Source organism: Agelaius phoeniceus, chromosome 33 (genome assembly GCF_051311805.1).
Source record: "Agelaius phoeniceus isolate bAgePho1 chromosome 33, bAgePho1.hap1, whole genome shotgun sequence".
NCBI classification, from domain to species: Eukaryota; Metazoa; Chordata; class Aves; order Passeriformes; family Icteridae; genus Agelaius; species Agelaius phoeniceus.
The window spans coordinates 583,334-609,167 of NC_135297.1; the positions used below are offsets into that span (position 1 = coordinate 583,334).

Sequence of the window (25,834 nt, forward strand, 5' to 3'; positions counted from 1 at the left end):
TTAAACTGGGAGCAACTGGGCCAGACTGGTTTGAACTGGGGGAGAACCAGAGAGGACTGGTTTAAACTGGGAGCAAGTGATTTGAACTGGGTTGAACTGGGTTGAACTGGTTTGAACTGGGAACGAACTGGGCTGGACTGGTTTAAACTGGGAAAGAACCGGTTTAAACTGGGAAAGAACTGGCCAGACTGGTTAGAACTGGGAAGGAAGCACATTGCACTGGTTTGAACTGGGAACAGGGCGTGGTTTATTTGTGGGTGTGGTTTATTTGTGGGCGTGGCCCCACTGAGGCCCCGCCCCCTCAGACCAGCTCCCCCTGGGGGGTCACGAGCGGCTCCGGGGGCACCTGGGGGGGAGGTGGGGGGAGGGGAATAAAGGGGGCGGGGCCAGAGCGGCTCTTTGCTCCTCCCCCACCCCAAAACAGCTCCCGTGGCCCCTCCCCCACACCCCGGATGCTTCCTCTGCCCCTCCCCCACCTCAGGCCCCTCCCCCACCCTCTAAATCCCCTCTGAGGCCCCTCCCCCACCCCTAAACCCCTCCCTCAGCCCCTCCCCCACCCCTCAATCCCCTCCCCCCTCCACCTCCTCGTAGCCCCCCCACGGCTCCACCTCCTCGTACAGGTGAGGCCACGCCCCTAAAGGGGGGGGGAAGGGGCGGCAGGTGAGGGGTGGGGGATGGGCACGGGGCCCCTCCCCCCCCTCCCCTTGCCCCTCCCCCCACTCACCTTTCTGGGGGTCCCAGGGGGCGGAGCCAGAGCTGGGGGGGCCCCGGGAGCCTTCGGAGCTGGGCTGGGGGTGGGGGGATGGGAGGGGCGGGGTCACAATTGGCCCCTCCCACCACCCCTGAAACCGCCCCTCCCCACCCCAAACAGACCCAGAAATCGCCCCTTCCCCCCAACCTTAAAACCGCCCCTCCCCCACCCGTCAAACCCACTCCTCCTCCACTCCTGAATAAGCCCCTCCCCCACCCTCAATTTGCCCCGCCCCGCCCCTTCCCCCTCACCGTCTCCTCCCCCTCTGTGCCTGCTTGGCGGTGCCGGCCCCCGCCCCCACCGGAAGTAGCAGCAGCCAAGCCCCGCCCCCAGCACGGCCAGCAGGGTCCCGGCCATGGCTCCGAAGCGCCGCCCCTGCAGGACGGGCACGGCCGGGTCCTCCCCGCCGCCAGGGGGCGCTTCCGGTGCCTCCCACACAGGGGGCGGGGCCTCCGGAAGCGCTGAAAGCAAAAAGAAAGTGAAAAATATGCACTTCCGGTCAGATTTCTGACACTTCCGGTTCACTTCCGGTTCCCATTGTAGTCACGCCCACTCATTTCAGTCATTCCTCACGGCTGCTTCCCCCTCACTTCCGGTGCTGCTGCAGTTTCCGGTTCCGGTTTTCATTTTCCCCTCAATTTTTACCACCCAAAGAAGCGGCTTCCGGTTTTCCACCAACTTCCTCTTTTCTCCACATCCATTTCCGGTTCCGCCCCAGCATCATCCCCTTTCCAAAATTCCCGACCCCGGGCAAGCCCACCCCAACTCGGGCTCAGCCACTTCCCCGGGTTAGAACCGGAAGTCCCCTCATACAACTTCCGGCGGCCATTTTTGCTCCACTCCTCTTCTGTGGTCTCCTCCAGGCCCCGCCCCCTCCCCCCGAGCCTTAATTTTGGGTTTTTCGGCGCCATTTCCCTACCGGAAGTGACGGCTCTCAGCCGCACGGGGGCGCTGTCCCCGCGGGCGTTGCGCGCGCGTGCACGGTGACGTCATAGGGCGTGTCCGGGCGGAGCCCGCCCAGCGTGAGGGAGAAACCGGAAGTGACGAGATGGGCGGGTGGGGGAGGAGCGTCCGGCCCGTCTGCGCTGTGGGGGAGGGGTGGAGAGAAACTGAGGAAAGGGCGTGGCCGGAAGTCGGAGCGTGGAGGGGCCGGGAAACCCCGTGACAAGAAGAAAAGGGGGCGGGGCCAAGATGGGAACCATTAAAAGAAGTTAAATTTGGGTGGGCGGGACCGGAAGTGATGCCAGATTTCCAGAAGCTGGGGTCGTGAGACCGGAAGCAACAAAGAGCCGGAAATAAGGGGCCGGAAGTCAGTATGGGCGGACCGGAAGTGACACACCGGAACCGGAAGTTCCTTGTGGGGAATCGAAAGTAACACAGGGAACAAAAGAAGCGACCGGAAGTTGGTAGGGGCAGACCGGAAGTTAAGCTACAGAACCGGAAGTTGGACTGGAAAGCCCGGAAGTGACCCAAGGACCGCTCGAAATGACCGGAAGTCGGTCTGGGTGGAACGGAGTGACGTCAGAGAACCGGAAGTGGCTCGGGGAGGGTCAGGGCGCCCCCTACCGGAGCAGGAAGTGCTGGGCCAGGCCCCCATCCCAGCCGGGATCCCAGGCCAGGCTCAGGGAGGTCCCCGAGAGCCCCGAGAGCCGCAGGGCCCGGGGCGGGTCCGGACGGTCTGGGGGAGGCGGGGAAAGGAGCTGGTGTGAGACCAGTAACTCCCAGTAACCTCCCAATAACCTCCCAGTGCGATCCCAGTGCTCCCAGTAACCTCCCAGTGCGATCCCAGTGCTCCCAGTATGAGTCCAGTGTGATCCCAGTGCTCCCAGTAACCTCCAGTGCTCCCAGTAACCTCCCAGTGCGATCCCAGTGCTCCAGTAACCTCCCAGTAACCTCCCAGTAACTCCCAGTGCGATCCCAGTGCTCCCAGTAACTCCCAGTAACCTCCCAGTGCGACCCCAGTGCTCCAGCAACCTCCCAGTATGGGCCCAGGGCTCCCAGTATGAGTCCAGTGTGATCCCAGTGCCCCCAGTAAACTCCCAGTACGATCCCAGTTTGATCCCAGTATGATTGCAGTGATCCCAGAATGACCCCAGTACCCACAATTCCCCTCCCAGTGCTTCCCAGTATAAACCAGTAAATCCCAGGCCCCTTTTATCCCTTCCCAGTCCCTCCCAATCCTCTCCCAGTGTTCCCAGTAACATCTCTGTGCCACCCAACCCCAAACCAGTATAAACCAGCAACACTGAATCCCCTTTTACCCGCCTCCCAACCACTTCCCAGTATAAACCAGTAACACCAAAATCCCCTTTTTACCCCTCCCAATCCCCTCCCAGTAAACCGCTAAGGGCCTTCCCAGTGCTCCCAGTAACACCCCAGTGCTCTTCAAGCCTCTCCAGTAAGCCCAAACCCCAAACCAGTAACCCAAATCCCCTTTTAACCCCTCCCAGTCCCTCCCAGTTTATCCCAGTTCCTCCCAATCCCCTCCCAGTCCATCCCAGTCCTTCTCAGTTGCCCCCCAGTTTATCCCAGTCCCTCCCAGTCACTTCCAGTATAAACCAGTAACCTCCAGTCCCTGCCAATCCCTTCCAATCTACTCCAAACCCCTCCCAGCCCTTCCAGTCCCTCCCAGTTTATCCCACTCCCCTCCCACTCCCTCCCAGTCCCTCCCAATCCCCTCTCAGCCCATCCCAGTCCTTCCCAGTTGCCCCCCAGTTTATCCCCAGTCCCTCCCAGTCCCTTCCCAATATAAACCAGTAACTGCCCAGTCCCTGCCAATCCCTTCAACTCTCCCCCAAACCCCTCCCAGCCCTTCCCAGTCCCTCCCAGTTTATCCACTCCCCTCCCACTCCCTCCCAGTCCCTCCCAATCCCCTCTCAGCCCATCCCAGTCCTTCCCAGTTGCCCCCCAGTTTATCCCAGTCCCTTCCAATCCCTTCCCAGCATAAACCAGTAACCTCCCAGTCCCTCCCAGTCCCTCCCAGTCCCTCCCAGTTCATCCCAGTTTATCCCAGTCCCCTCCAATCCCATCCCAGTCCCTCCCAATCCCCCTCCCAGTCCATCCCAGTTTATCCCAGTCCCCTCCAATCCCCTCCAATCCCATCCCAGTTTATCCCACTCCCCTCCCAGTCTCTCCAGTCCCTCCCAGTCCCTCCCAGTCCCTCCCAGTCCATGCCCACCCCCCAGCTGCAGCCTCAGCCTCCTCCTGGCCGTTCCCCTCTCGTTGGTGGCCACGCAGTCGAAGACGCCCAAGGTGCCGTTGGCCCCCTCCCAGTGCTCCCAGTGCTCCCAGTGCTCCCAGTCTGGCGGCGCCGGGGCACGTTCTGGTAGCGGTAGCGGGGCCGGGGGGTACTGGTGGGACTGGGAGGACTGGGAGGACTGGTGGGACTGGAGGAAGCGGCGGCGCAGGCGCGCCCGGGCCCCGGTGACGTTGGTGACGCTGAGCACGGAGCTGGTCCAGGGCCCCTCCCGCCACTGGAGCTCCTGGAAGGGCGAACTGGGACCAGTATGGGGGAGACTGGGGTCAGTGGGGGGCACTGGGAGGGACTGGGAGGGGATTGGGATAAACTGGGAGGGACTGGGACAGACTGGGAGGGACTGGGAGGGGATTGGGAGGGACTGGGAGGGACTGGGATGGGACTGGGATGGGACTGGGAGGGACTGGATGGGACTGGGAGGGGATTGAGAGGCATTGGAGGGACTGGGGAGGGAACTGGGAGGGGATTGGGAGGGACTGGATGGGACTGGGAGGGACTGGGAGGGACTGGGATGGGACTGGGAGGGACTGGGATGGGACTGGGAGGGAACTGGGAGGGACTGGGATGGGACTGGGAGGGACTGGGAGGGGATTGGGAGGGAACTGGGAGGGACTGGGAGGGACTGGGAGGGGATTGAGAGGCATTGGGAGGGACTGGGAGGGAACTGGGAGGGACTGGGATGGGACTGGGAGGGGTTAAAATGGGATTTGGGGTTACTGGTTTCTACTGGTTTGGGGTTTGGGGTTAGTGGGAGGGACTGGAAGAGCACTGGGAGGGAACTGGGAGGGACTGGGAGGAACTGGGAGGGGATTGGGGGGGACTGGAATGGGTAAAAAAGGGGGTTTGGGGTTACTGGTTTATACTGGGAGGGACTGGAAGTCCTGGAGAAGTTCTGGGGCGATTTTGGGGGGATATTCCCAGTCCCTCCCAGTTCATCCCAGTCCCTCCCAGTTTGTCCCAGTTCCTCCCAGTGGCCTCCCAGTAACCCCTAACCCTAAACCAGTAACGAGAAACCCAGAACCAGTATAAACCAGTAACACCAAATCCCCTCCCAGTCCCTCCCAGTTCCCTCCCAATCCCCTCCCAGTTCCCTCCCAATCCCCTCCCAGTCCGTCCCAGTCCTCCCAGTTTGTCCCAGTGACCCTAACCTTAAACCAGTAACAAAAACCAGAACCAGTATAAACCAGTAACCCCAAATCTCCTCCCAGTCCCTCCCAGTATAACCCAGTTCCTCACCCGGGCTCCCCAATTCTCAGGCTCCGCCCACTGCTCTCCCAGTTTAGCTCCACCCCCGGCACTCCCTGGGCCCGGCACCGCAGCGTCGCTGACTCCGCCCCCTCGGGCACCAGCAACCACCCCCGGCCCCGCCCCCGGCCCCTCCTCTGGCTCCGCCTCCATCTCGGGACCGTCTGAAAAAGAAGGGGGCGGGGTCAGGAGGAGGGTGGCTCCTATTTGCTGATTGTGACCCTGCCCACATTTGGCTCCTCCCCTTTCTCCTACCCTTTTTAGCTCCTCCCTTTCTCCACTTAACCACGCCCCATTTAGCTCCTCCCCCACTCATTTAACCCTTATTGGCTCCTTTTAACCCCTCCCCCCATTAACTCCACTCCCTTTAGCCCCTCCCCAGCCCTTTTAGCCCCGCCCCCAGCCCGGTTTAGCCCCACCCTCCTCTCACATCTGCCGACGGCGCAGGCAGGGGGCAGAACCCCTGAGTTTGCTTTTAACCCCTCCCACTCCCTTTTAACCCCTCCCACTCCTTGTTTAACCCCTCCCACTCCCCGTTTAACCCCTCCCCCATAAACCCCACCCCATTTAGCCCCGCCCCCGGCCCGATTTAGCCCCGCCCCCCGGTCTCCCATCTGGCGATGGCGCGGGTGGAGACCGGCACCCCCAAGTGCACATTTAACCCCTCCCACTCCTCATTTAACCCCTCCCACTCCTCATTTAACCCCTCCCACTCCTTGTTTAACCCCTCCCCCATTGACCCCACCCCCATTTAGCCCCGCCCCCAGGCCCGATTTAGCCCCGCCCCCCCGGTCTCACATCTGACGATGGCACGGGTGGGGGGCGGCACCCCCGAGTGCACATTTAACCCCTCCCACTCCGCATTTAACCCCCTCCCATTCCTCATTTAACCCCTCCCACTCCTTGTTTAACCCCTCCCCCATTAACCCCACCCCATTTAGCCCCGCCCCCGGCAGTTTAGCCCCGCCCCGGGCTCACATCTGACGAGCAGCCGGACGATGGCGCGGGCGGGGGGCGGCACCCCGAGTGCACATTTAACCCCTCCCATTCCTCATTTAACCCCTCCCACTCCACATGTAACCCCTCCCCCATTAACCCAACCCCTTTGGCTCCTCCCCCAGCCCGGTTTAGCCCCGCCCCCCGCCAGTTTAGCCCCGCCCCCGGGCTCACATCTGACGAGCAGCCGGACGATGGCGCGGGCGGGGGGCGGCACCCCCGAGTCCACCCTGCACTCGTAGGGACCCCCCAGGTCCCTCCGCGCCCCCGAGACCCTGAGGGCCCCCCCGGGACCCCCGGCAGCGGCTCCAGCCCCGCGGGAGATCCAGGGGGGACCCCGAGTCGCCCTGGGGGGGCACAGAGAGGGAAAAGGGGCGGGAAATGGAGCTGGAATCGAAGCAAAACGGCCGAAAAATGGCACAAAATACACCCAAAATAACTAAAATAACGGCGCCGAAATTGACCCAAAATAGCCCAAAAGCTGCACTGAAACAGAACCAAAATAGGCCAAAAAATAGCCCCAAAATTGTCACAAAATAGCCTGAAAATAGCAAAAATAAAAGCACCAGAATAGCCCCGAAATAGGCCAGAAATTGGCCAAAAAATAGCCCAAAAGTTGTCACAAAATTGCCTGAAAATAGCAAAAAATAAGCACCAAAATAGCCCCAAAATAGACCAAAAATAGCCCAAAAATAACCCAAAAATGACACTGAAATTGATCCAAAATAGTCTAAAACCGGCACTGAAATAGCCCTAAAAATAGCCCCAAAATAACCCCAAAAATAGCCAAAAAAAGCACCCTGAAATAATCAAAAATATTCCGAAAATAGCCCCGAAAATAGCCCCAAAAATAGCCAAAAAAAGCACCCTGAAATAATCAAAAATATTCCGAAAACAGCCCCGAAATATCCCAAAAATGATCCTGAATATAACCCAAAATAGACCTAAAATAGCCCAGAAATAACCCAAAAATAGGACCAAAAATAAGCCCAAAAAATAGCCCAAAACCAGCACAGAAACAACGTAAAAATAACCCAAAAATGGCACCAAAATAACCCAAAATAGCCCCAAAATGGCACCAAAAAATAGCCCCAAAGTAGCCCTGAAATGGACCAAAATAGATCAAAAGTAGCCCTGGAATAGCCCCAAAATAGCCCAAATATAACCCAAAAATGGCACCGAAATAATCTCAAAAAAACCCAAAAATGGCACAGAAATGGCACCAAAAATAGCCCAAAAATAACCCCCAAAAAAATCCCCCAAAAAACCTCCAAAACTCCCCCAAATCTCCCCAAATCTTCCCCAAATCCCCCCCTGGACCCCCCAAATCCCCCCAAATTCCCCTCATTTCCTCCCTGGGACCCCCAAAATCCCCCCCAAAATCCCCCCCAAACGCTCCCAAAATCCCTCAGGATCCCCCAAATCCCCTCAGGACCCCCCCAAATCCCCCAGGGCCCATCAAATCCCCCCAAACTTGCCCAAATCTCCCCAAAATCTCCCCTAAACCCCCCCAAATCCCCCAAAATCCTCCCCATATCCCACCCGGACCCCCCCAAATCCCCCCCATATCCCCTCAGGACCCCCAAATCCTCCCCATATCCCCTCGGACCCCCCAAATCCTCCCAAATCCCCCCCAGATCCTCCCCAAATCGCCCCAGGACCCCCTAAATTCCCCCAAATCCTCCCCATATCCCCCCCGAACCCCCAAAATCCCTCCATATCCTCTCAGGACCCCCCAAACCCGCCCAAATCCTCCCCAATCCCCCCTGGACCTCCCAAATCCCCTCAGGAGCCCCCAAATCCCCCCCATATCCCCTCGGGACCCCCAAATCCCCCCCAGATCCTCCCCAAATCCCCCCCTAAATCCCCCCAAATCCCTCCCATATCCTCTCAAGACCCCCCAGGACCCCCCAAATCCTCCCCAAATCTCCCCAGGACCCCCCAAATCCTCCCCAAATCCCCTCAGGACCCCCCAAATCCCTCCCATATCCTCTCAGGAGCCCCCAAATCCCCCCCAATTCCCCTCAGGAGCCCCAAATCCCTCCCATATCCCCTCAGGAGCCCCCAAATCCCCCCAGTCCCCCCAAATCCCCCCCAAATCCCCTGAAATCCCCCCCAATTCCCCCTGGGACCCCAAATCCCCCCAAATCCCCCCAAATCCCCCCCAATCCCCCCCAATCCCCCCCAATCCCCCAAATCCCCCTGGGACCCCCCAAATCCCCCCCAAATCCCCCTAAGCCCCTTTGCCCCTCACCAGCCGCGCCCACCGGACGCTCCCTGGGGGGAGGGGGCTCCCCTGGGCCTCGCACAGCAGCCGCCCCTCCCCCCCTCGTCCACCACCACCGGGTCGGGGGCGCGGACGATGCTGGGGGGCACTGGGGGGGCGAAACGGGGGGGTCAGGGGGGGTCCCGGGGGATTTGGGGGGGATTTGGGGGTCCCGGGGGGATCTGAGGGGATTTGGGGGAGGTTTGGGGGGAAATTTGGGGGGATTTGGGGGAGCTTTGGGGGAGATTTGGGGGTCCCGGCGGGTAATTGGGGGGGGATTTGGGGGTCCCAGGGGGAATTGGGAGGGGTTGGGGGGGTCCCTGAAGGGATTTGGGGGAGTTTTGGGGGGATTTGGGGGGGGAATTTGGGGAGTTTTGGGGGGGGATCTGAGGGGATTTGGGGGGGAATTTAGGGGTCCCAGGGTGAACTGGGGGGGGGATTTGGAGGTCCCGTCGTGATTTGGGGTGGATTTGGGGGAAATTTGGGGGTCCCAGGGGGAACTGGGGGGGATTTGGGGGAGTTTTGGGGGATTAGGGGGGATTTGGGGGAGTTTTGGGGGAATTTGGGGGTGATTTAGGGGTCCCAGGGGGAATTGGGGGAGTTTTGGGGGGGATTTGGGGGGCAATTTGGGGGCAATTTGGGGGGTCCGGGGGGTCCCGGGGGGAATTGGGGGGGATTTCGGGGGGCATTTTGGGGGTCCCAGGGGGAATTGGGGGGGGTTGGGGAGGATTTGGGGGGATTAGGGGGGATTTGGGGGAGTTTCGGGGAGATTTGGGGTCCCAGGGGGAATTGGGGAGGTCCTGAAGGGATTTGGGAGAGATTTGGGGGCAATTTGGGGGGTCCGGGGGGGTTTGGGGGAATTAGGGGGGATTTGGGGGAATTGGGGAAGTTTTGGGGGGGATCTGAGGGGATTTGGGGGGATTTGGGAGGAGTTTTTGGGGGGAATTTAGGGGTCCCAGGGGGAATTGGGGGGATTTGGGGGAGTTTTGGGGGGATTAGGGGGGATTTAGGGGGGATTTAGGAGTCCCAGAGGAATTGGGGGGGGGTTGAGGAGGATTAGGGGGGGATTTGGGGGAGTTTTGGGGGGGATTTGGGGGTCCCAGGGTGAATTGGGGGGGATTTGGGGGAGTCCTGGGGGGATTTGCGGGCAATTTGGGGGGGTCCGGGGGGATTTGGGGTGGATTTGGGGGGTCCCCAGGGGGAATTGGGGGGGTTTTGGGGGGATTTGGGGGTCCCCAGGGGGAATTGGGGGGAATTTGGGGGGGATTTGGGGGAATTTGGAGGTGTTTTTGGGTGAATTTGGGGGTGATTTTGGGGTCCATTCCAGGTGAATTTCAGGGATAATTCTGAGATAATTTTGGGGTAATTCCCCGTGAATTTTGGGTCCATTCCGGGTGAATTTCAGGAATAATTTTGAGATAATTTTGGGGTAATTCCCGGTGAATTTTGGGTCTGTTCTGGGCGAATTTGGGGCTGGTTTTGGGTCCATTCCGGGTGAATTTCAGGGATAATTTTGGGGTAATTCCACGTGAATTTGGGGGTTATTTCGGGGGTATTTCTACAGGAACTTTGGGTTCATTCCCAGTGAATTTTGGGTCCATTCCGGGTGAATTCGGGGGTGGTTTTGGGGATACTTTTGGGGTAATTTTGGGTCCATTCCGGGTGAATTTGGGGGTGTTTTTGGGGGTTCTTTTAGGATAATTTTGGGTCCATTCCGTGTGAATTTTGGGTCCATTCCGGGTAAATTCGGGGCTGATTTTGGGGGGTTCTTTTAGGATAATTTTGGGTCCATTCCGTGTGAATTCGGGGGTGTTTTTGGGGGTTCTTTTAGGATAATTTTGGGGTCCATTCCGGGTGAATTCGGGGGCGAATTTTGGGGTGATTTTGGGTCCATTCCGGGTGAATTCGGGGCTGTTTTTGGGGGTTCTTTCAGGATAATTTTGGGTCCATTCCGGGTGAAATTCGGGGTGATTTTGGGGGTTCTTTTAGGATAATTTTGGGTCCATTCCGGGTGAATTCGGGGCTGTTTTTGGGGATTCTTTTAGGATAATTTTGGGTCCATTCCGGGTGAATTCGGGGCTGGTTTTGGGCTGTTTTTGGGGCTGTCCCGTACCCTGGACCTGCAGGGTGACGTCAGCTCCGGCCCCGCCCTCGGCATTGACGCACCACACCCGGTAGGCGGCGCTGTCGCCGCGCGTGACGTTGGCGATGACGAGAGCGCCCCCGGGCGAGAGCCGGAAGCGAGGGGAGCCCTCTGGGGGCGGGGCCACAAAGGGGGGCGGAGCCACAAAGGGGGCGGGGCCACGCGGGGCAGGTATTTTAAAAGGGGAGGGGTTTAAAAAGGGGAAGAGGTTTTAAAAAGGGGGTGGGGTTATGAAACGGGGCGGGGTTGACAAAATAGGAGGGGTTAAGAAAAGAGGCGTGGTTGAGGGGGGAGGGGTTATGAAAGGGGCGGGGTTATAAAAGAGGGAGGGGTCAGCAAAAGGGGAGGGGTTAATAAGGGGGAGGGGTTAACAAATGGGGCGGGGTTAACAAAGAAGGCGGGGTTAACAAAAGGGGCGGGGTTAAGAAGGGGGGGTTTAAAAGGGGGAGTGGTTTAAAAGGGGGAGGGGTTAACAAATGGGGGCGGGGTTTAAAAAAAGGGGAGGGGTTGACAAAGGGGGCGGGGTTACAAGGCGGGGAGTGGCTCAGGGAGAGGCCACGCCCCACCGTGAGCGCCTGGGGCGTTCCCAGTGCTCCCAGTAACATCTGGGAACCCTCCCAGTGCTCCCAGTAACCTCCCAGTAACGCCCGTGGGCCATCCCAGTGCTCCCAGTAACATCCAGGAACCCTCCCAGTGCTCCCAGTAACGTCCCAGTCCCACCCAATCCCCTCCCAGTTTATCCCAGTCCATCCCAGTCCCCTCTCAATCCCTCCCAGTCCATCCCAGTCCCCTCCCAGTCCCTCCCAGTTTATCCCAGTCCCTCCCAGTCCCCTCCCAATCCCTCCCAGTCCCTCCCAGTTTATCCCAGTCCCTCCCAGTCCCCTCTCAATCCCTCCCAGTCCCTCCCCAGTCCCTCCCAGTCCCCCCCAGTTCCCCCCAGTCCCTCCCAGTCCCTCCCAGTTTATCCCAGTCCATCCCAGTCCCTCCCAGTTTATCCCAGTTTATCCCAGTCTATCCCAGTACCGGGGTTGATGCCCCTCCCCCGGACGCTCCAGGTGCACCCCTGGGCTGGGGGATGGCTCGCACCGACAGCCCCAGAACGGCCTCGGAACCTTCCGGAACCAGCACGGGGGAGGGGCCCGCGCTCACCAGCGGCGCGTCTGCACCAGCACAAAACCAGTATGGACCAGTATGGACCAGTATGGACCAGTAATGAACCAGTATAAACCGGTACAAACCAGTACACACCAGTATGAACCAGTATGAACCGGTACGAACCAGTATAAACCAGTATGAACCAGTCCGAACCAGTACACACCAGTATGAACCAGTATGGCACCCGTCAGCTCCCAGTCCTCTCCCAGTCCTCCCAGTCTATCCCAGTATAAACCAGTAACCTTTTATAACCATCCCAGTCCCTCCCAGTATAACCAGTATAAACCAGTAACCCCAAATCCCCTCTTTAACCCCTCCCAGTTCCTCCCAGTCCCTCCCAGTATAAACCAGTAACTCCTAGTCCCTCCCAATATATCCCAGTATGAACCAGTAACCCTTCCCAGCCCCTCCCAGTATAAACCAGTACGTCATAGTCACCTCCCAGTTCCCTCCCAGTTCCTCCCAGTTTATCCCAGTATAAACCAGTCCCTCCCAGTATATCCCAGTACAAAACCAGTAACCCTTTACGGCCCCTCCCAGTTCCCTCCCAGTTGCCTCCCAGTATAACCCAGTCCCTCCCAGTTCCTCCCAGTATATCCCAGTACAAACCAGTAACCCTTTACAACCCTCCCAGTTCCTCCCAGTTGCCTCCCAGTATAAACCAGTCCCTCCCAGTCCCTCCCAGTATATCCCAGTACAAACCAGTAACCATTTACGACCCTCCCAGTCCCTCCCAGTTTATCCCAGTATAGACCAGTTCCCTCCCAGTTTATCCCAGTATAACCCAGTCCCTCCCAGTCCCTCCCAGTTTTATCCCAGTATAGACCAGTTCCCTCCCAGTTTATCCCAGTATAACCCAGTCCCTCCCAGTTTATCCCAGTATAGCCCAGTCCCTCCCAGTCCCTCCCAGTATAACCCAGTCCCTCCCAGTTTATCCCAGTATAACCCAGTCCCTCCCGGGCTCTCACGGCGCAGGCGCAGGATGTGGGCGGAGCTAACGGCCACGCCCAGCCGCGCGCTCCAGGCCCGGCACGTGATTGGCTGATCCTGGAGCTCCAGCGCCCCTGCAGGTGCAGCCGTGACCCCGCCGTGACCCCGCCGTGGGGGGCGGGGCTGGGGGGGAGGGCAGCCCCGGATCCCTGCGGGGAACTGGGAGTTACTGGTTTGGACTGGGAGGGACTGGGAGGGGAACTGGGTTATACTGGGAGGGACTGGGAGGGGAACTGGGGTTACTGGTTTGTACTGGGAGGGACTGGGAGGGGACTGGGGTTACTGGTTTGGACTGGGAGGGACTGGGAGGGGAACTGGGAGTTACTGGTTTGGACTGGGAGGGACTGGGAGGGGAACTGGGGGGGACTGGGAGGGGACTGGGAGTGGAACTGGAGTTACTGGGAGTTACTGGGATGGACTGGGAGGGACTGGGAGGGAACTGGGTTACTGGTTTGGACTGGGAGGGACTGGGAGGGGAACTGGGGGTTACTGGTTTGGACTGGGAGGGACTGGGAGGGGATTAGGGGGGACTGGGATATACTGGGAGTGGAACTGGAGTTACTGGGAGTTACTGGAATGGACTGGGAGGGACTGGGAGTTACTGGTTTATACTGGGAGGGACTGGGAGGAGATTGGGGGGGGGACTGGGATAAACTGGGAGGGGTTAAAGAGAGGATTTGGGGTTACTGGTTTGTACTGGGAGGGACTGGGAGCACTGGGGGAGTCGCTGGTGTTACTGGGAAGGGTGTCAGGGGTTACTGGTTTATACTGGGAGGTTACTGGTGTTACTGGGACGTCACTGGCGTATACTGGTCTATACTGGTTTATACTGGGAGGTTGCTGGTTTATACTGGGACGTCACTGGCGTATACTGGTCTATACTGGTTTATACTGGGAGTTACTGGTGTTACTGGGACGTCACTGGTGTATACTGGTCTATACTGGTTTATACTGGGAGTTACTGGTGTTACTGGGCGGTTACTGGGAGGCTCTCAGGGGTCACTGGTGTTACTGGGAGGGGACTGGTCTATACTGGTCTATACTGGTCTATACTGGTTTGTACTGGTGCTCACGGGGCGTGGCCGGGCCGGATCCAGGTGAGCTCCGGGGCCGGGTGGGGCGGGGCCAGCGCGGCACGTGAGCGAGAGGGCGTGGCCAGGGCGGGGCTCCCGCGGGGACACCGAGATGGAGACGGACTGGGCTGGAACTGGGACAAACTGGGATGGACTGGGAGCGACTGGGAGGGACTGGGAGGGACTGGGAGGGGATCCAAACCAGTCCCCTACCAGTCCCTCCCAGTAACTCCCAGTCCCTCCCAGTATAAACCAGTTCCCTTGCAGTCCCCCTCCCAGTCCCTCCCAATCCCCCCAGTCCCCTCCCAGTATAAACCAGTCTCTCCCAGTATGACCCAGTTCGCTCCCTGTCTCTCTAAGTTTCCTCCCAGTATAACCCAGTAGATCCCAGTTCCCTCCCAGTTTATCCCAGTCCCTTCCCAGTAACACCCAGTATAACCCAATCCCCTCCCAATTCCCTCCCAGTGTAAACCAGTATAACACAATCCCTTCCCAGTCACTCCAGTCGCTCCCAGTCCATCCAGTCCCCTCCCAGTCCATCCCACTTCCTCCCCAGTCCTCTCCCAGTATAAACCAGTGTATACCAGTGTAAACCAGTATAACCCAGCCCCCTCCCAGTCCCTCCCAGTCTATCCCAGTCCCCTCAGAGTCCCTCCAAATCCATTCCCAGTTCCCTCCCAGTATAACCCAGTCCTTCCCAGTCCCTCCCAGTCCCCCCCAATGCCCCCCTGGTCCCTCCCAGTATATCCCAGTCTCTCCCAATTCCCTCCAGTTCCCCCCAATCCCTCCCAGTATATCCCAGTCTAACCCAGTCCCTCCCAGTCCCTCTCAATCCCCCCCATTCCCTCCCAGTCCCTCCCAGTATAAACCAGTGTAAACCAGTATAAACCAGTCCCTCCCAGAGCCCTCCCAATCTCCTCCCAGTCCCTCCCAGTTTATCCCAGTCCCTCCCAGTCCCTCCCAGTCCCTCCCAATCCCCTCCCAGTCCCTCCCAATCCCCTCCCAGTCCCCCCCCAGTCTCTCCCAGTATATCCCAGTATAACCCAGTCTCTCCCAATCCCCTCCAGTTTTCCCCCAGTTCCATCCCAATCCCCTCCCAGTCCCCCCCAGTCCCTCCCAGTCCTCCCAGTCCCACCCAGTCTCTCCCAGTATATCCCAGTATAACCCAGTCGCTCCCAATCCCCTCCCAGTCCCTCCCAGTTTTCCCCCAGTTCCCTCCCAATCCCCTCCCAGGCCCTCCCAGTTTATCTCAGTCCCTCCAGTCCCTCCAGTCCCTCCCAGTCCCCCCTAGTCCCTCCCAGTATAACCCAGCATATCCCAGTCCCCCCCAGTCTCTCCCAATCCCCCCCAATCCCCTCCCAGTCTCTCCCAGTCTACCCCAGTATATCCCAGTATAACCCAGTCCCTCCCAGTCCCCCCCAGTCCCCCCCCAGTCGCTCCCAGTTTATCCCAATCCCCTCCCAGTCGCTCCCAGTCCCCCCAGTCGCTCCCAGTATAACCCAGTCTCTCCCAATCCCTCCCAATCCCCTCCCAGTCCCCCCAGTCCCCCCAATCCCCTTCCCAGTCCCCCCCAGCCCCTCCCAGTTTATCCCAGTCCCCCCCAGTCCCCCCCAGTCCCCCCCAGTCCCCCCCAGTCCCCCCAGTCGCTCCCAGTATCCCCAGCCCACTCTCACAGATCACTCTCAGCCGCACGGGGGCGCTGCGGGTGGGCGGCGCCCCCTGGCGGGCGGGCGCGGCCTCGCACCGGAAGTTGGCGCCGTTGTCGCCGGGCGCGAGGGTCACGTGCAGCGCGCGCGAGGTCACGTGACCCGAGCGGCTCTGGGGCGGGGCTTCCGAAAGGGGGCGGCCGTCCTGGGGTGGGGGGGAGGAGCTTGGGTAAACTGGGATGGACTGGGAGGGGATTGGGATAAACTGGGATAAACTGATTGGGAGAGACTGGGATAAACTGGGAGAGACTGGGAGGAGATTGGGAGGGACTGGGATAAAATGGGAGGGGATTGGGAGGAACTGGGAGGGACTGGGAAAAACTGGGAGTGACTGGGATATACTGAGAGGGAACTGGGAGGGGATTCGGAGAGACTGGGATAAGACTGGGATAAACTGGGAGGGATTGGGAGGGACTGGGATAAACTGGGATAAATAGGATAAACTGATTGGGAGAGACTGGGATAAACTGGGAAGGACTGGGAGAGACTGGGAGGGACTGGGAGGGGATTGGGAGAGACTGGGATAAACTGGGAGGGGATTGGGAGGGACTGGGATAAACTGGAAGGGACTGGGATCAAACTGGGAGGGACAGCGAGGGGATTGGAGGGACTGGGAGGAACTGGGAGGGACTGGGATGGACTGCGAGGAGATTGGGAGAGACTGGGATAAACTGGGAGGGACTCTTAGGGGACTGGGTTATACTGGGAGGAACCGGGATGGACTGGGAGGGGATTGGGAGAGACTGGGGATAAACTGGGTGAGACTGGGAGGGACTGGGAGGGGATTGGGAGGGACTGGGATAAACTGGGAGGGACTCTTAGGGGACTGGGTTATACTGGGAGGGGACTGGGATGGACTGGGAGGGGATTGGGAGAAACTGGGGTAAACTGGGATAAACTGGGAGGGGATTGGGAGAGACTGGGATAAACTGGGAGAGACTGGGAGGAACTGGGATAAACTGGGAGGGGATTGGGAGAGACTGGGATAAACTGGGAGGGGATTCGGAGGGACTGGGATAAACTGGGATAAACTGGGAGGGGATTGGGAGAGATTGGGAGGGACTGGGAGGGGATTGGGAGGGACTGGGATAAACTGGGAGGGAACTGGAGGGGTTTGGGAGGGACTCTGAGGGGACTGGGTTATACCTGGGAGAGACTGGAGAGAACTGGGAGGGGGATTGGGAGGGCTCTGTGAGGGACTGGGTTATACTGGTTTACACTGGTTTATACTGGGAGGGACTGGGCACGAGGACTGGGAGGAAGTGGGATAAACTGGGATAAACTGGGAGGGGACTGGGATAAACTGGGAGGGGACTGGGAGCAACTGGGAAGGGGATTGTGTTATACTGGTTTACACACTGGGAGGGGATTGGGAGGGGATTGGGTTATACTGGGATAAACTGGGAGGGACTGGGATAAACTGGGAGGGACTGGGATGGACTGGGTTATACTGGGAGGGACTGGGATAAACTGGGAGGGAACTGGGAGGGAACTGGGAGGGGTTTTGGGGGGAATTTTAGGATTTTTTGGGGGAATTGTTTGAGAATATTTCAGATTTTTTGGGAGATTTTTTAGGACGCTTTTGGAATTTTCAGGTTGAGATTTTGGGGAGATTTTTAGGATTTTTTGGAATTTTTGGGGAGATTTTGGGGATTTATGGAGGCAAATTTTTGGAGATTTTTGGGAGATTTTTGGGGAAAATTGTGGGATTTTTTGGTGGGATTTTTTGGGGATTTTTGGGATTTTTAGGGGGGAAATTGTGGGATTTTTTGGAAATATTTTGGGATTTTTTGGGGGATTTTTGGGATTTTTAGGAGGAAAATTGTGGGATTTTTTGAAAATATTTTGGGATTTTTTGGGGGATTTTTTTCGGGGGAAAATTGTGGGATTTTTTTAATATTTTGGGATTTTTGGTGGGATTTTTTGGGGATTTTTGGATTTTTAGGGGAAATTTTGGGATTTTTTTGAATATTTTGGGATTTTTGGGGGATTTTTGGGATTTTTAGGGGGAAATTTTGGGATTTTTTGGAATATTTTGGGATTTTTAGGGGGAAAATTGTGGGATTTTTTTTTGGATATTTTGGGATTTTTGTGGGGGATTTTTTCGGGGAAAATTGTGGGATTTTTTGGAAATATTTTGGGATTTGTTTGGAGATTTTTGGGGGAATATTGTGGGATTTTTTGGAATATTTTGGGATTTTTTGGGGGATTTTTTAGGCGGAAATTTTGGGATTTTTTGAAAATATTTTGGGATTTTTGGGGGGGATTTTTTGGGGATTTTTGGGATTTTTTCGGGGAAAATTGTGGGATTTTTTGGAAATATTTTGGGATTTTTTTGGAGATTTTTGGATTTTTTTAGGGGGAATATTGTGGGATTTTTTGGAAATATTTTTAGATTTTTTCCAGGAAATTTTTGCAAATATTTTGTGGATATTTTGGGGAACATTTAGGATTTTTTGGGTTTATTTCGTCCATTTTTTCAGATATTTTTCAGCTATTTCAGGGAAATTTTGGGGATATTTCAGGGATATTCTGGGAATATTTCGAGGAAAGGTTTGGAACATTTTTGGGGACATTTGGGGCCATTTTGGGATTTTTGGGGCCATTTTTGGGGCCGTTCTCACCTTGCTCCAGGTGAGTTTGGGGGCCGGGTGCCCCCCCCGGGCGTGGCACAGCAGCCGCAGCCCCTCCCCCACCCGGAAGGTGGCGTTGGGGGGCGGGGCCTCGACCCAGAGAGCCTGGGGCGGGTCTGGGGCGGGGCCAGACAGGGACACGCCCCCTTTTAGAGGGACACGCCCCTGATATAGGGACAGGCCCCTTTCTTAAAGGGACACGCCCCGTTTAAAGAGGACACGCCCCCTTTTAAAGGGGCACATCCCCAATCCCTCCCAGTTCATCCCAGTATAAACCAGTAACCTCCCAGTCACTCCCAGTTTGTCCCAGTCCCTGCCAGTTTGATCCCAGTTCCCTCCCAGTCCCTCCAAGTCCATCCCAGTCCCTCCCAGTATAAACCAGTCCCTCACAATCCCCTCACATTTCATCCCAGTCCCTCCCAGTCCCTCCCAGTTTGATCCCAGTTTATCCCAGTCTCTCCCAGTCCCTCCCAGTTTATTCCATTCCCCTCCCACTCCTTCCCAACCCTCTCCCTGTCCCTCCCAATATAAACCATTAACATCCCAGTATATCCCAGTCCCCCTCCCAGTCCCTCCCAGTCCCTCCCAGTATAACCCAGTCACTCGCGATCCCCTCCCAGTATAAACCAGTCCCTCCCAGTCCCTCCAGTCCCTCCCAGTATAAACCAGTCCCTCCCATTCCCCTTCCAGTCCCTCCCAGTCCCTCCCAGTATAACCCAGTATATCCCAATCCCTTCCCAGCGCCATTCCCAGCACATCCCAGTATAACCAGCCCCATTCCCAGTCGCTCCCAGTCCCTCCCAGTATGTCCCAGTATGTCCCAGTATGTCCCAGTATGGTCTCACGGCTCACGCTGACCGTCACCGTCACGCTCCGGGTCCCCCACCCCGGGGGTCTCGGCCTCGCACACCAGGGGGGCCCCGTGGTCCTGGCTCCGCCCCCGCAGCGTCAGATTGGAATAGGCCCCGCCCCCCTGGGGGTCATTGGGAGGTCGCGGGGTCACTCGGGGTCAGGGGTCACGCATTGGTCGCTCCCAGTTTGTCCCAGTATAAACCAGTTCCCTCCCAGTTCCCTCCCAGTTCCCTCCCAGTTCCTCCCAGTATATCCCAGTATATCCCAGTCCCCTCCCAATCCCCTCCCAGTATATCCCAGTATAACCCAGTTCCATCCCAGTATATCCCAGTATATCCCAGTATAACCCAGTTCGATCCCAGTCCCTCCAAGTATATCCCAGTCCCCCCCAGTCCCCCTCCCAGTATATCCCAGTATATCCCAGTATATCCCAGTCCCCCCAATCTCCTCTCAAGCCCCTCCCAGTCCCATCCCAGTATATCCCAGTATAACCCAGTTCCATCCCAGTCCCTCCCAGTATATCCCAGTCTCCCCCAATCCCCTCCCAGTATATCCCAGTCCCAACCAGTTCCCTCCCAGTATAACCCAGTCCCCTCCCAGTCCCTCCCAGTCCATTCCAGTCCCTCCCAGTCCCCTCCCAGTATATCCCAGTATATCCCAGTCCATCCCAGTGCCCCCCAATCCCCTCCCAGTAAATCCCAGTATATCCCAGTCCATCCCAGTGCCCCCCAATCCCCTCCCAGTAAATCCCAATCCCCTCCCAGTCCATCCCAGTCCATCCCAGTCCCTCACTGGCGCGGGTCCCTCGCTGCTGGGGCTCAGCCGGGTCCCCCCCAGCCACCAGCGCAGCCGTACTGGGGGGTTACTGGGAGCACTGGTGCAGCTCAGCTCCGCCTCCCCGCCCTCGGGCACCGCCCCCGAGCCCAGCACCGTCAGCTCCGAGGGGCCGTCTGCCAGTACAGACCAGTAGGGACCAGTAAGGACCAGTATGGACCAGTATGGACCAGTATAAACCATTATAAACCAGCATGGACCAGTATAAACCATTATAAACCAGTATAAACTAGTATGAAAGCAGTATGGATCACTATGGAGTAGTATGGACCAGTAAGGACCAGTATGGACCAGTATAAACCATTATAAACCAGTATGGACCAGTGAGGACTGGTATGGGCCAGTATGGGTCAGTACAAACCAGTATGGACCAGTAAGGACCAGTATGGACCAGTATAAACCATTATAAACCAGTATGGACCAGTGAGGACTGGTATGGGCCAGTATGGGTCAGTACAAACCAGTATGGACCAGTAAGGACCAGTATGGACCAGTATAAACCATTATAAACCAGTATGGAGTGGTATGGACCAATATGGGCCAGTACAAACTAGTATGGACCAGTATGGGCCAGTATAAACCATTATAAACCAGTATGAAGTAGTATGGACCAGTATGGACCAGTATAAATTATTATAAACCAGTAAGGACCAGTATAAATTATTATAAACCAGTATGGACCAGTAAGGACCAGTATGGACCAGTATAAACCATTATAAACCAGTATGAAGCAGTATGGACCAGTGAGGACCGGTATGGGCCAGTACAAACCAGTATGGACCAGTAAGGACTGGTAGGGACCGGTATAAACCAGTAGAAATTATTATAAACCAGTATGGACCAGTATAAGCCATTATAAACTACTATGAACCAGTATGGACCAGTAAGAACCAGTAGAACAAGTAAAAACTACTATAAACCAGTATGGACCAGTACAGACCAGTATAAACCAGTATGGAGCGGTATGGACTGGTACAGACCAGTATAAACCAGTATAAACCAATATAAACTGTTATAAACTATTATAATCCAATATGGACCAGTATAAACCAGTATGGACCAGTACGGACCAGTATAAACCAGTATGGAGCGGTATGGACTGGTACAGACCAGTATAAACCAGTATAAACCAATATAAACTGTTATAAACTATTATAATCCAGTATGGACCAATATAAACCAGTATGGACTGGTATGGGTTACTATAGGTCAGTATGGTCGGACCGGTATAAACCAGTACGGACCAGTATAAACCAGTATAGACCAGTATAAACCACTATAAACCAGTATAGACCAGTATAGACCAGGTCCACCTCCAGTCCCTCCCAGTTTATCCCAGTCCCTCCCAGTTTATCCAGTCCCTCCCAGTTTATCCCAGTTCCCCTCCCAGTTCCTCACACGCCACTCGCAGTTTGACGCTGGAGCTGGCCCCGCCCCCCGGAAGTGACGTCACGGCGCGGCACCGCAGGGTGGCGCCATCGTCCTCGGGGGCGGGGCGGAGCACGAGCCGCGTCCTGGCCACGCCCCCTTCGTCCTCTGACCACGCCCCCGCCAGGGGGAGCCCGTCCTGAGGGGGCGGGGTCAGAGAAGGGGCGGGGTTAAAGCGAGGCCACGCCCATAAATGGCTCCCAGGGCCTTCCAGTTTGATCCCAATGATTCCCAGTAACTCCCAGTATGATCCCAGTTTGATCCCAGTGCCCTCCCAGTCCATCCCAGTAACTCCCAGTGCCTCCCAGTATGATCCCAGTTTGATCCAGTGGCTCCCAGTATGATCCCAGTTTGATCCCAGTGCCTCCCAGTCCATCCCAGTAACTCCCAGTGCCTCCCAGTATGATCCCAGTTATTCCCAGTAACTCCCAGTGCCTCCCAGTAGCTCCCAGTTTGATTCCAGTGATTCCCAGTAGCTCCCAGTAACCTCGCAGTAACTCCCAGTATGACCCCAATATGATCCCAGTATCTCCCAGTTTGCTTCCAGTCCCTTCCAGTCCCTCCAGTGCCTCCCAGTATGATCCAGTGCCCTCCCAGTTAATCCCAGTTTGATTCTGGTGCATCCCAGACCCTCCACTTCCCTCCAGTAACTCCCAGTTTGATCCCAGCAAATCCCAGTTTATCCCAGTAACTCCCAATTCCCTCCCAGTCCCTCCCAGTCCCTCCCAGTCCTTCCCAGTATAAATCAATAACCTCCCAGTATATCCCAGTTTGATCCCAGTCCATCCCAGTCCCTCCCAGTATAAACCAGTCCCTCACAATCCCCTCACGTTTCATCCAGTGCCTCCCAGTCCCTCCCAGTTTGATCCAGTTCCCTCCCAGTCTCTCCCAGTTTATCCCAGTCCCTCCCAGTCCCTCCCAGTAACCCTCGTTCCCCTCCCAGTCGCTCCCAGTCCCTCCCAGTTTGATCCCAGTCCCTCCCAATCCCCTCCCAGTCCCTCCCAGTATAAATCAATAACCTCCCAGTATATCCCAGTTCCCTCCCAGTTTGATCCCGGTTCTCTCCCAGTCCCTCCCAGTATAAACCAGTCCCTCACAATCCCCTCACATTTCATCCCAGTTGCTCCCAGTTTGATCCCAGTCCCCCCAGTTTCTCCCAGTCCCTCCCAGTAACCCTCCCCTCGTTCCCCTCCCAGTCCCTCCCAGTCCCTCCCAGTTCCCCCCAATCCCCTCCCAGTGGCTCGCAGTCTCTCCCAGTTTGATCCCAGTTCCCTCCCAGTCCCCTCCAATCCCCTCCCAGTCCCTCCCAGTATAAATCAATAACCTCCCAGTATATCCCAGTTTGATCCCAGTCCCTCCCAGTCCCTCCCAGTATAAACCAGTCCCTCCCAATCCCCTCACATTTCATCCCAGTCCCCTCCAGTCCCTCCCAGTCCCTCCCAGTCCCTCCCAGTCCCTCCCAGTTTGATCCCAGTCCCTCCCAGTCCCCTCCCAGTTTGATCCCAGTCCCTCCCAGTATAACCAGTATAACCAGTACCTTGTCCCAGTGCAGACTGGGCGGGGGCCGCCCCCCCCGGCTCACGCAGAGCAGCTGCAGCTCCTCCCCCGCCCGGACCAGTGCGGGCAGGCCCTCGATACTGGGAGCACTGGGAGGGACTGGGAGGGCAGCGGGGGTCACTGGGAGGGACTGGGAGGGACTGGGATAAACTGGGAGGGACTGGGAGGGCAGCGGGGGTCACTGGGAGGGACTGGGATAAACTGGGATAAACTGGGAGGGACTGGGAGGGACTGGGAGGGACTGGGAGGGACTGGGATAAACTGGGAGGGACTGGGAGGGCAGCGGGGGTCACTGGGAGGGACTGGGAGGGCAGCAGGGGTCACTGGGAGGGACTGGGAGGGACTGGGAGGGACTGGGATCAAACTGGGAGGGACTGGGATAAACTGGGATCAAACTGGGAGGGACTGGGATAAACTGGGAGGGACTGGGAGGGCAGCGGGGGTCACTGGGAGGGACTGGGACAAACTGGGATCAAACTGGGAGCAAACTGGGAGGGAACTGGGATCAAACTGGGAGAGATTGGAGGGGACTGGGAAGGGACTGGGAGGGACTGGATAAACTGGGAGGGACTGGGAGGGAACTGGGATCAAACTGGGAGGGCACTGGGATGAAATGTGAGGGAACTGGGAGGGACTGGTTTATACTGGAGGGACTGGGATAAACTGGGATATACTGGGAGGTTATTGATTTATACTGGGAGGGACTGGGAGGGGATTGGAGGGGACTGGGACAAACTGGGAGGGACTGGTTTATACTGGGAGAGCCTGGAGGGGACTGGGAGGGACTGGGATAAACTGGGATAAACTGGGAGGGAACTGGGAGGGACTGGAGGGACTGGGATCAAACTGGGAGGGACTGGTTTATACTGGGAGGGACTGGAGCAGCTTTGGGGCCATTTCAGGGAGATTTTAGGGGAGATTTGGGGCAATTTTGGGACCTTTTAGGACATTTTGGGGATTTTGGGGGGGATTTTTTGGGATATTTTGGGATATTTTGGGTTATTTTGGGTTATTTTGGGGATATTTTTGGGTTTTTTCGGGATATTTTGGGGGTTATTATGGGATGTCCCCGCTCACCCGCCAGGTGCAGCCGCAGTTTGGGGTGAATTTGGGGATTTTTGGGATATTTTGGGATATTTTGGGGATATTTTGGGGGTTATTATGGGATGCCCGTCACTCACCCGCCAGGTGCAGCCGCAGTTTGGGGTGAATTTGGGTTATTTTGGGATATTTTGGGGGTTATTATGGGATGTCCGTCACTCACCCGCCAGGTGCAGCCGCAGTTTGGGGTTAATTTGGGTTATTTTGGGGATATTTTGGTGGTTATTATGGGATGCCCGTCACTCACCCGCCAGGTGCAGGCGCAGTTTGGGGTGAATTTGGGATTTTTTTGGGTTATTTTTTGGGGATATTTTGGGGGATATTATGGGATGTCCTCACTCCCCAGCCAGGTGCAGCCGCAGTTTGGGGTGAATTTGGGGATTTTTGGGGTTAATTTGGGGATTTTTGGGGATATTTTGGTGGTTATTATGGATGCCCGTCACTCACCCGCCAGGTGCAGCCGCAGTTTGGGGTGAATTTGGGATTTTTTTGGGTTATTTTTGGGGATATTTTTGGTGGTTATTATGGGATGTCCCCACTCACCCGCCAGGTGCAGCCGCAGTTTGGGGTGAATTTGGGGATTTTTGGGGATATTTTGGGGGTTATTATGGGATGCCCGTCACTCACCCGCCAGGTGCAGCCGCAGTTTGGGGTGAATTTGGGATATTTTGGGTTATTTTTGGTGGTTATTATGGGATGTCCCCGCTCACCCGCCAGGTGCAGGCGCAGTTTGGGATATTTTGGGATATTTTTGGGGGTTATTATGGGATGTCCCCACTCACCCGCCAGGTGCAGGCGCATCCCGGCCGTGCCCGGAGCCGCCCCGGCCGCGTTCGAGGCCGAGCAGAGCAGGAGGAGCCCCTGGAGAGCCGGGCTGGGAACGAGCCTGGAACGGGAACTGGGATGGACTGGGAGGGACTGGGAGGGACTGGGATGGACTGGGAGGGACTGGGAGGGACTGGGAGGGAACTGGGATCAAACTGGGAGGGACTGGAGGGACTGGGAGGGACTGGGATCAAACTGGGATGGACTGGGAGGGACTGGGACAAACTGGGATCAAACTGGGAGGGACTGGGAGGGACTGGGATCAAACTGGGATGGACTGGGAGGGACTGGGAGGGACTGGGACAGACTGGGACAGACTGGGATCAAACTGGGAGGGACTGGGAGGGACTGGGATCAAACTGGGATGGACTGGGATCAAACTGGGAGGGACTGGGATGGACTGGGACAGACTGGGATCAAACTGGGATGGACTGGGAGGGACTGGGATCAAACTGGGATGGACTGGGAGGGACTGGGAGGGACTGGGAGGGATTTGGGGGGGTTACTGGTTCGTACTGGTTTGAATTGGGAGGGACTGGGAGGGAGAGGGAGGGACTGAGATGTTACTGGTTTGTACTGGGAGGAAACTGGAGGGATTTGGGAGGGACTGGGATAAACTGGGATGGGACTGGGATCAAACTGGGAAGGACTGGGAGGGGACTGGGTTATACTGGGAGGGACTGGGATGTTACTGGTTTATACTGGGATGGACTGGGAGGGCACTGGGAAGGCATTGGGAGGGAACTGGGAGGGGACTGGGTTATACTGGGATGTTACTGGTTTATACTGGGAGGGCACTGGGGAGGGACTGGGACTGGTTTGGGCTCCCCCAGGTTGGTTTCTACTGGTGCCTACTGGTTTCTACTGGTTTGTTGGGGTTTATACTGGTTTGTACTGGTCTATACTGGTCCATACTGGTCTATACTGGTTTATACTGGTCCGTACTGGTGCTGACCTGGCCGTGGCCTCGCTCGAGCTCAGTTTGGGGTGGGACCCCTCGAACACCCGGGAGGAGACGTCGGG

The 25,834-nt window shown here is 57.0% G+C and overlaps 1 protein-coding gene across 1 annotated transcript; it reads right to left on the minus strand.

The window, feature by feature from the left end:
• NPHS1 (NPHS1 adhesion molecule, nephrin) lies at positions 1 to 25,834 on the minus strand. The gene is given in 29 exon segments (XM_077192410.1): positions 1 to 35; positions 221 to 346; positions 582 to 634; positions 725 to 788; positions 1,003 to 1,212; positions 1,671 to 1,728; positions 1,731 to 1,836; positions 2,318 to 2,429; positions 3,930 to 4,246; positions 5,250 to 5,353; positions 5,355 to 5,416; positions 6,423 to 6,547; positions 8,447 to 8,574; positions 8,577 to 8,623; positions 10,628 to 10,768; positions 11,681 to 11,817; positions 12,240 to 12,271; positions 12,704 to 12,971; positions 13,876 to 13,919; positions 13,921 to 14,009; positions 15,549 to 15,726; positions 18,206 to 18,330; positions 19,060 to 19,106; positions 19,108 to 19,216; positions 19,876 to 20,016; positions 21,299 to 21,467; positions 22,866 to 22,984; positions 24,769 to 24,872; positions 25,767 to 25,834. Coding segments are annotated over 28 exon segments (3,165 nt in total). The 5' UTR covers positions 24,788 to 24,872; positions 25,767 to 25,834.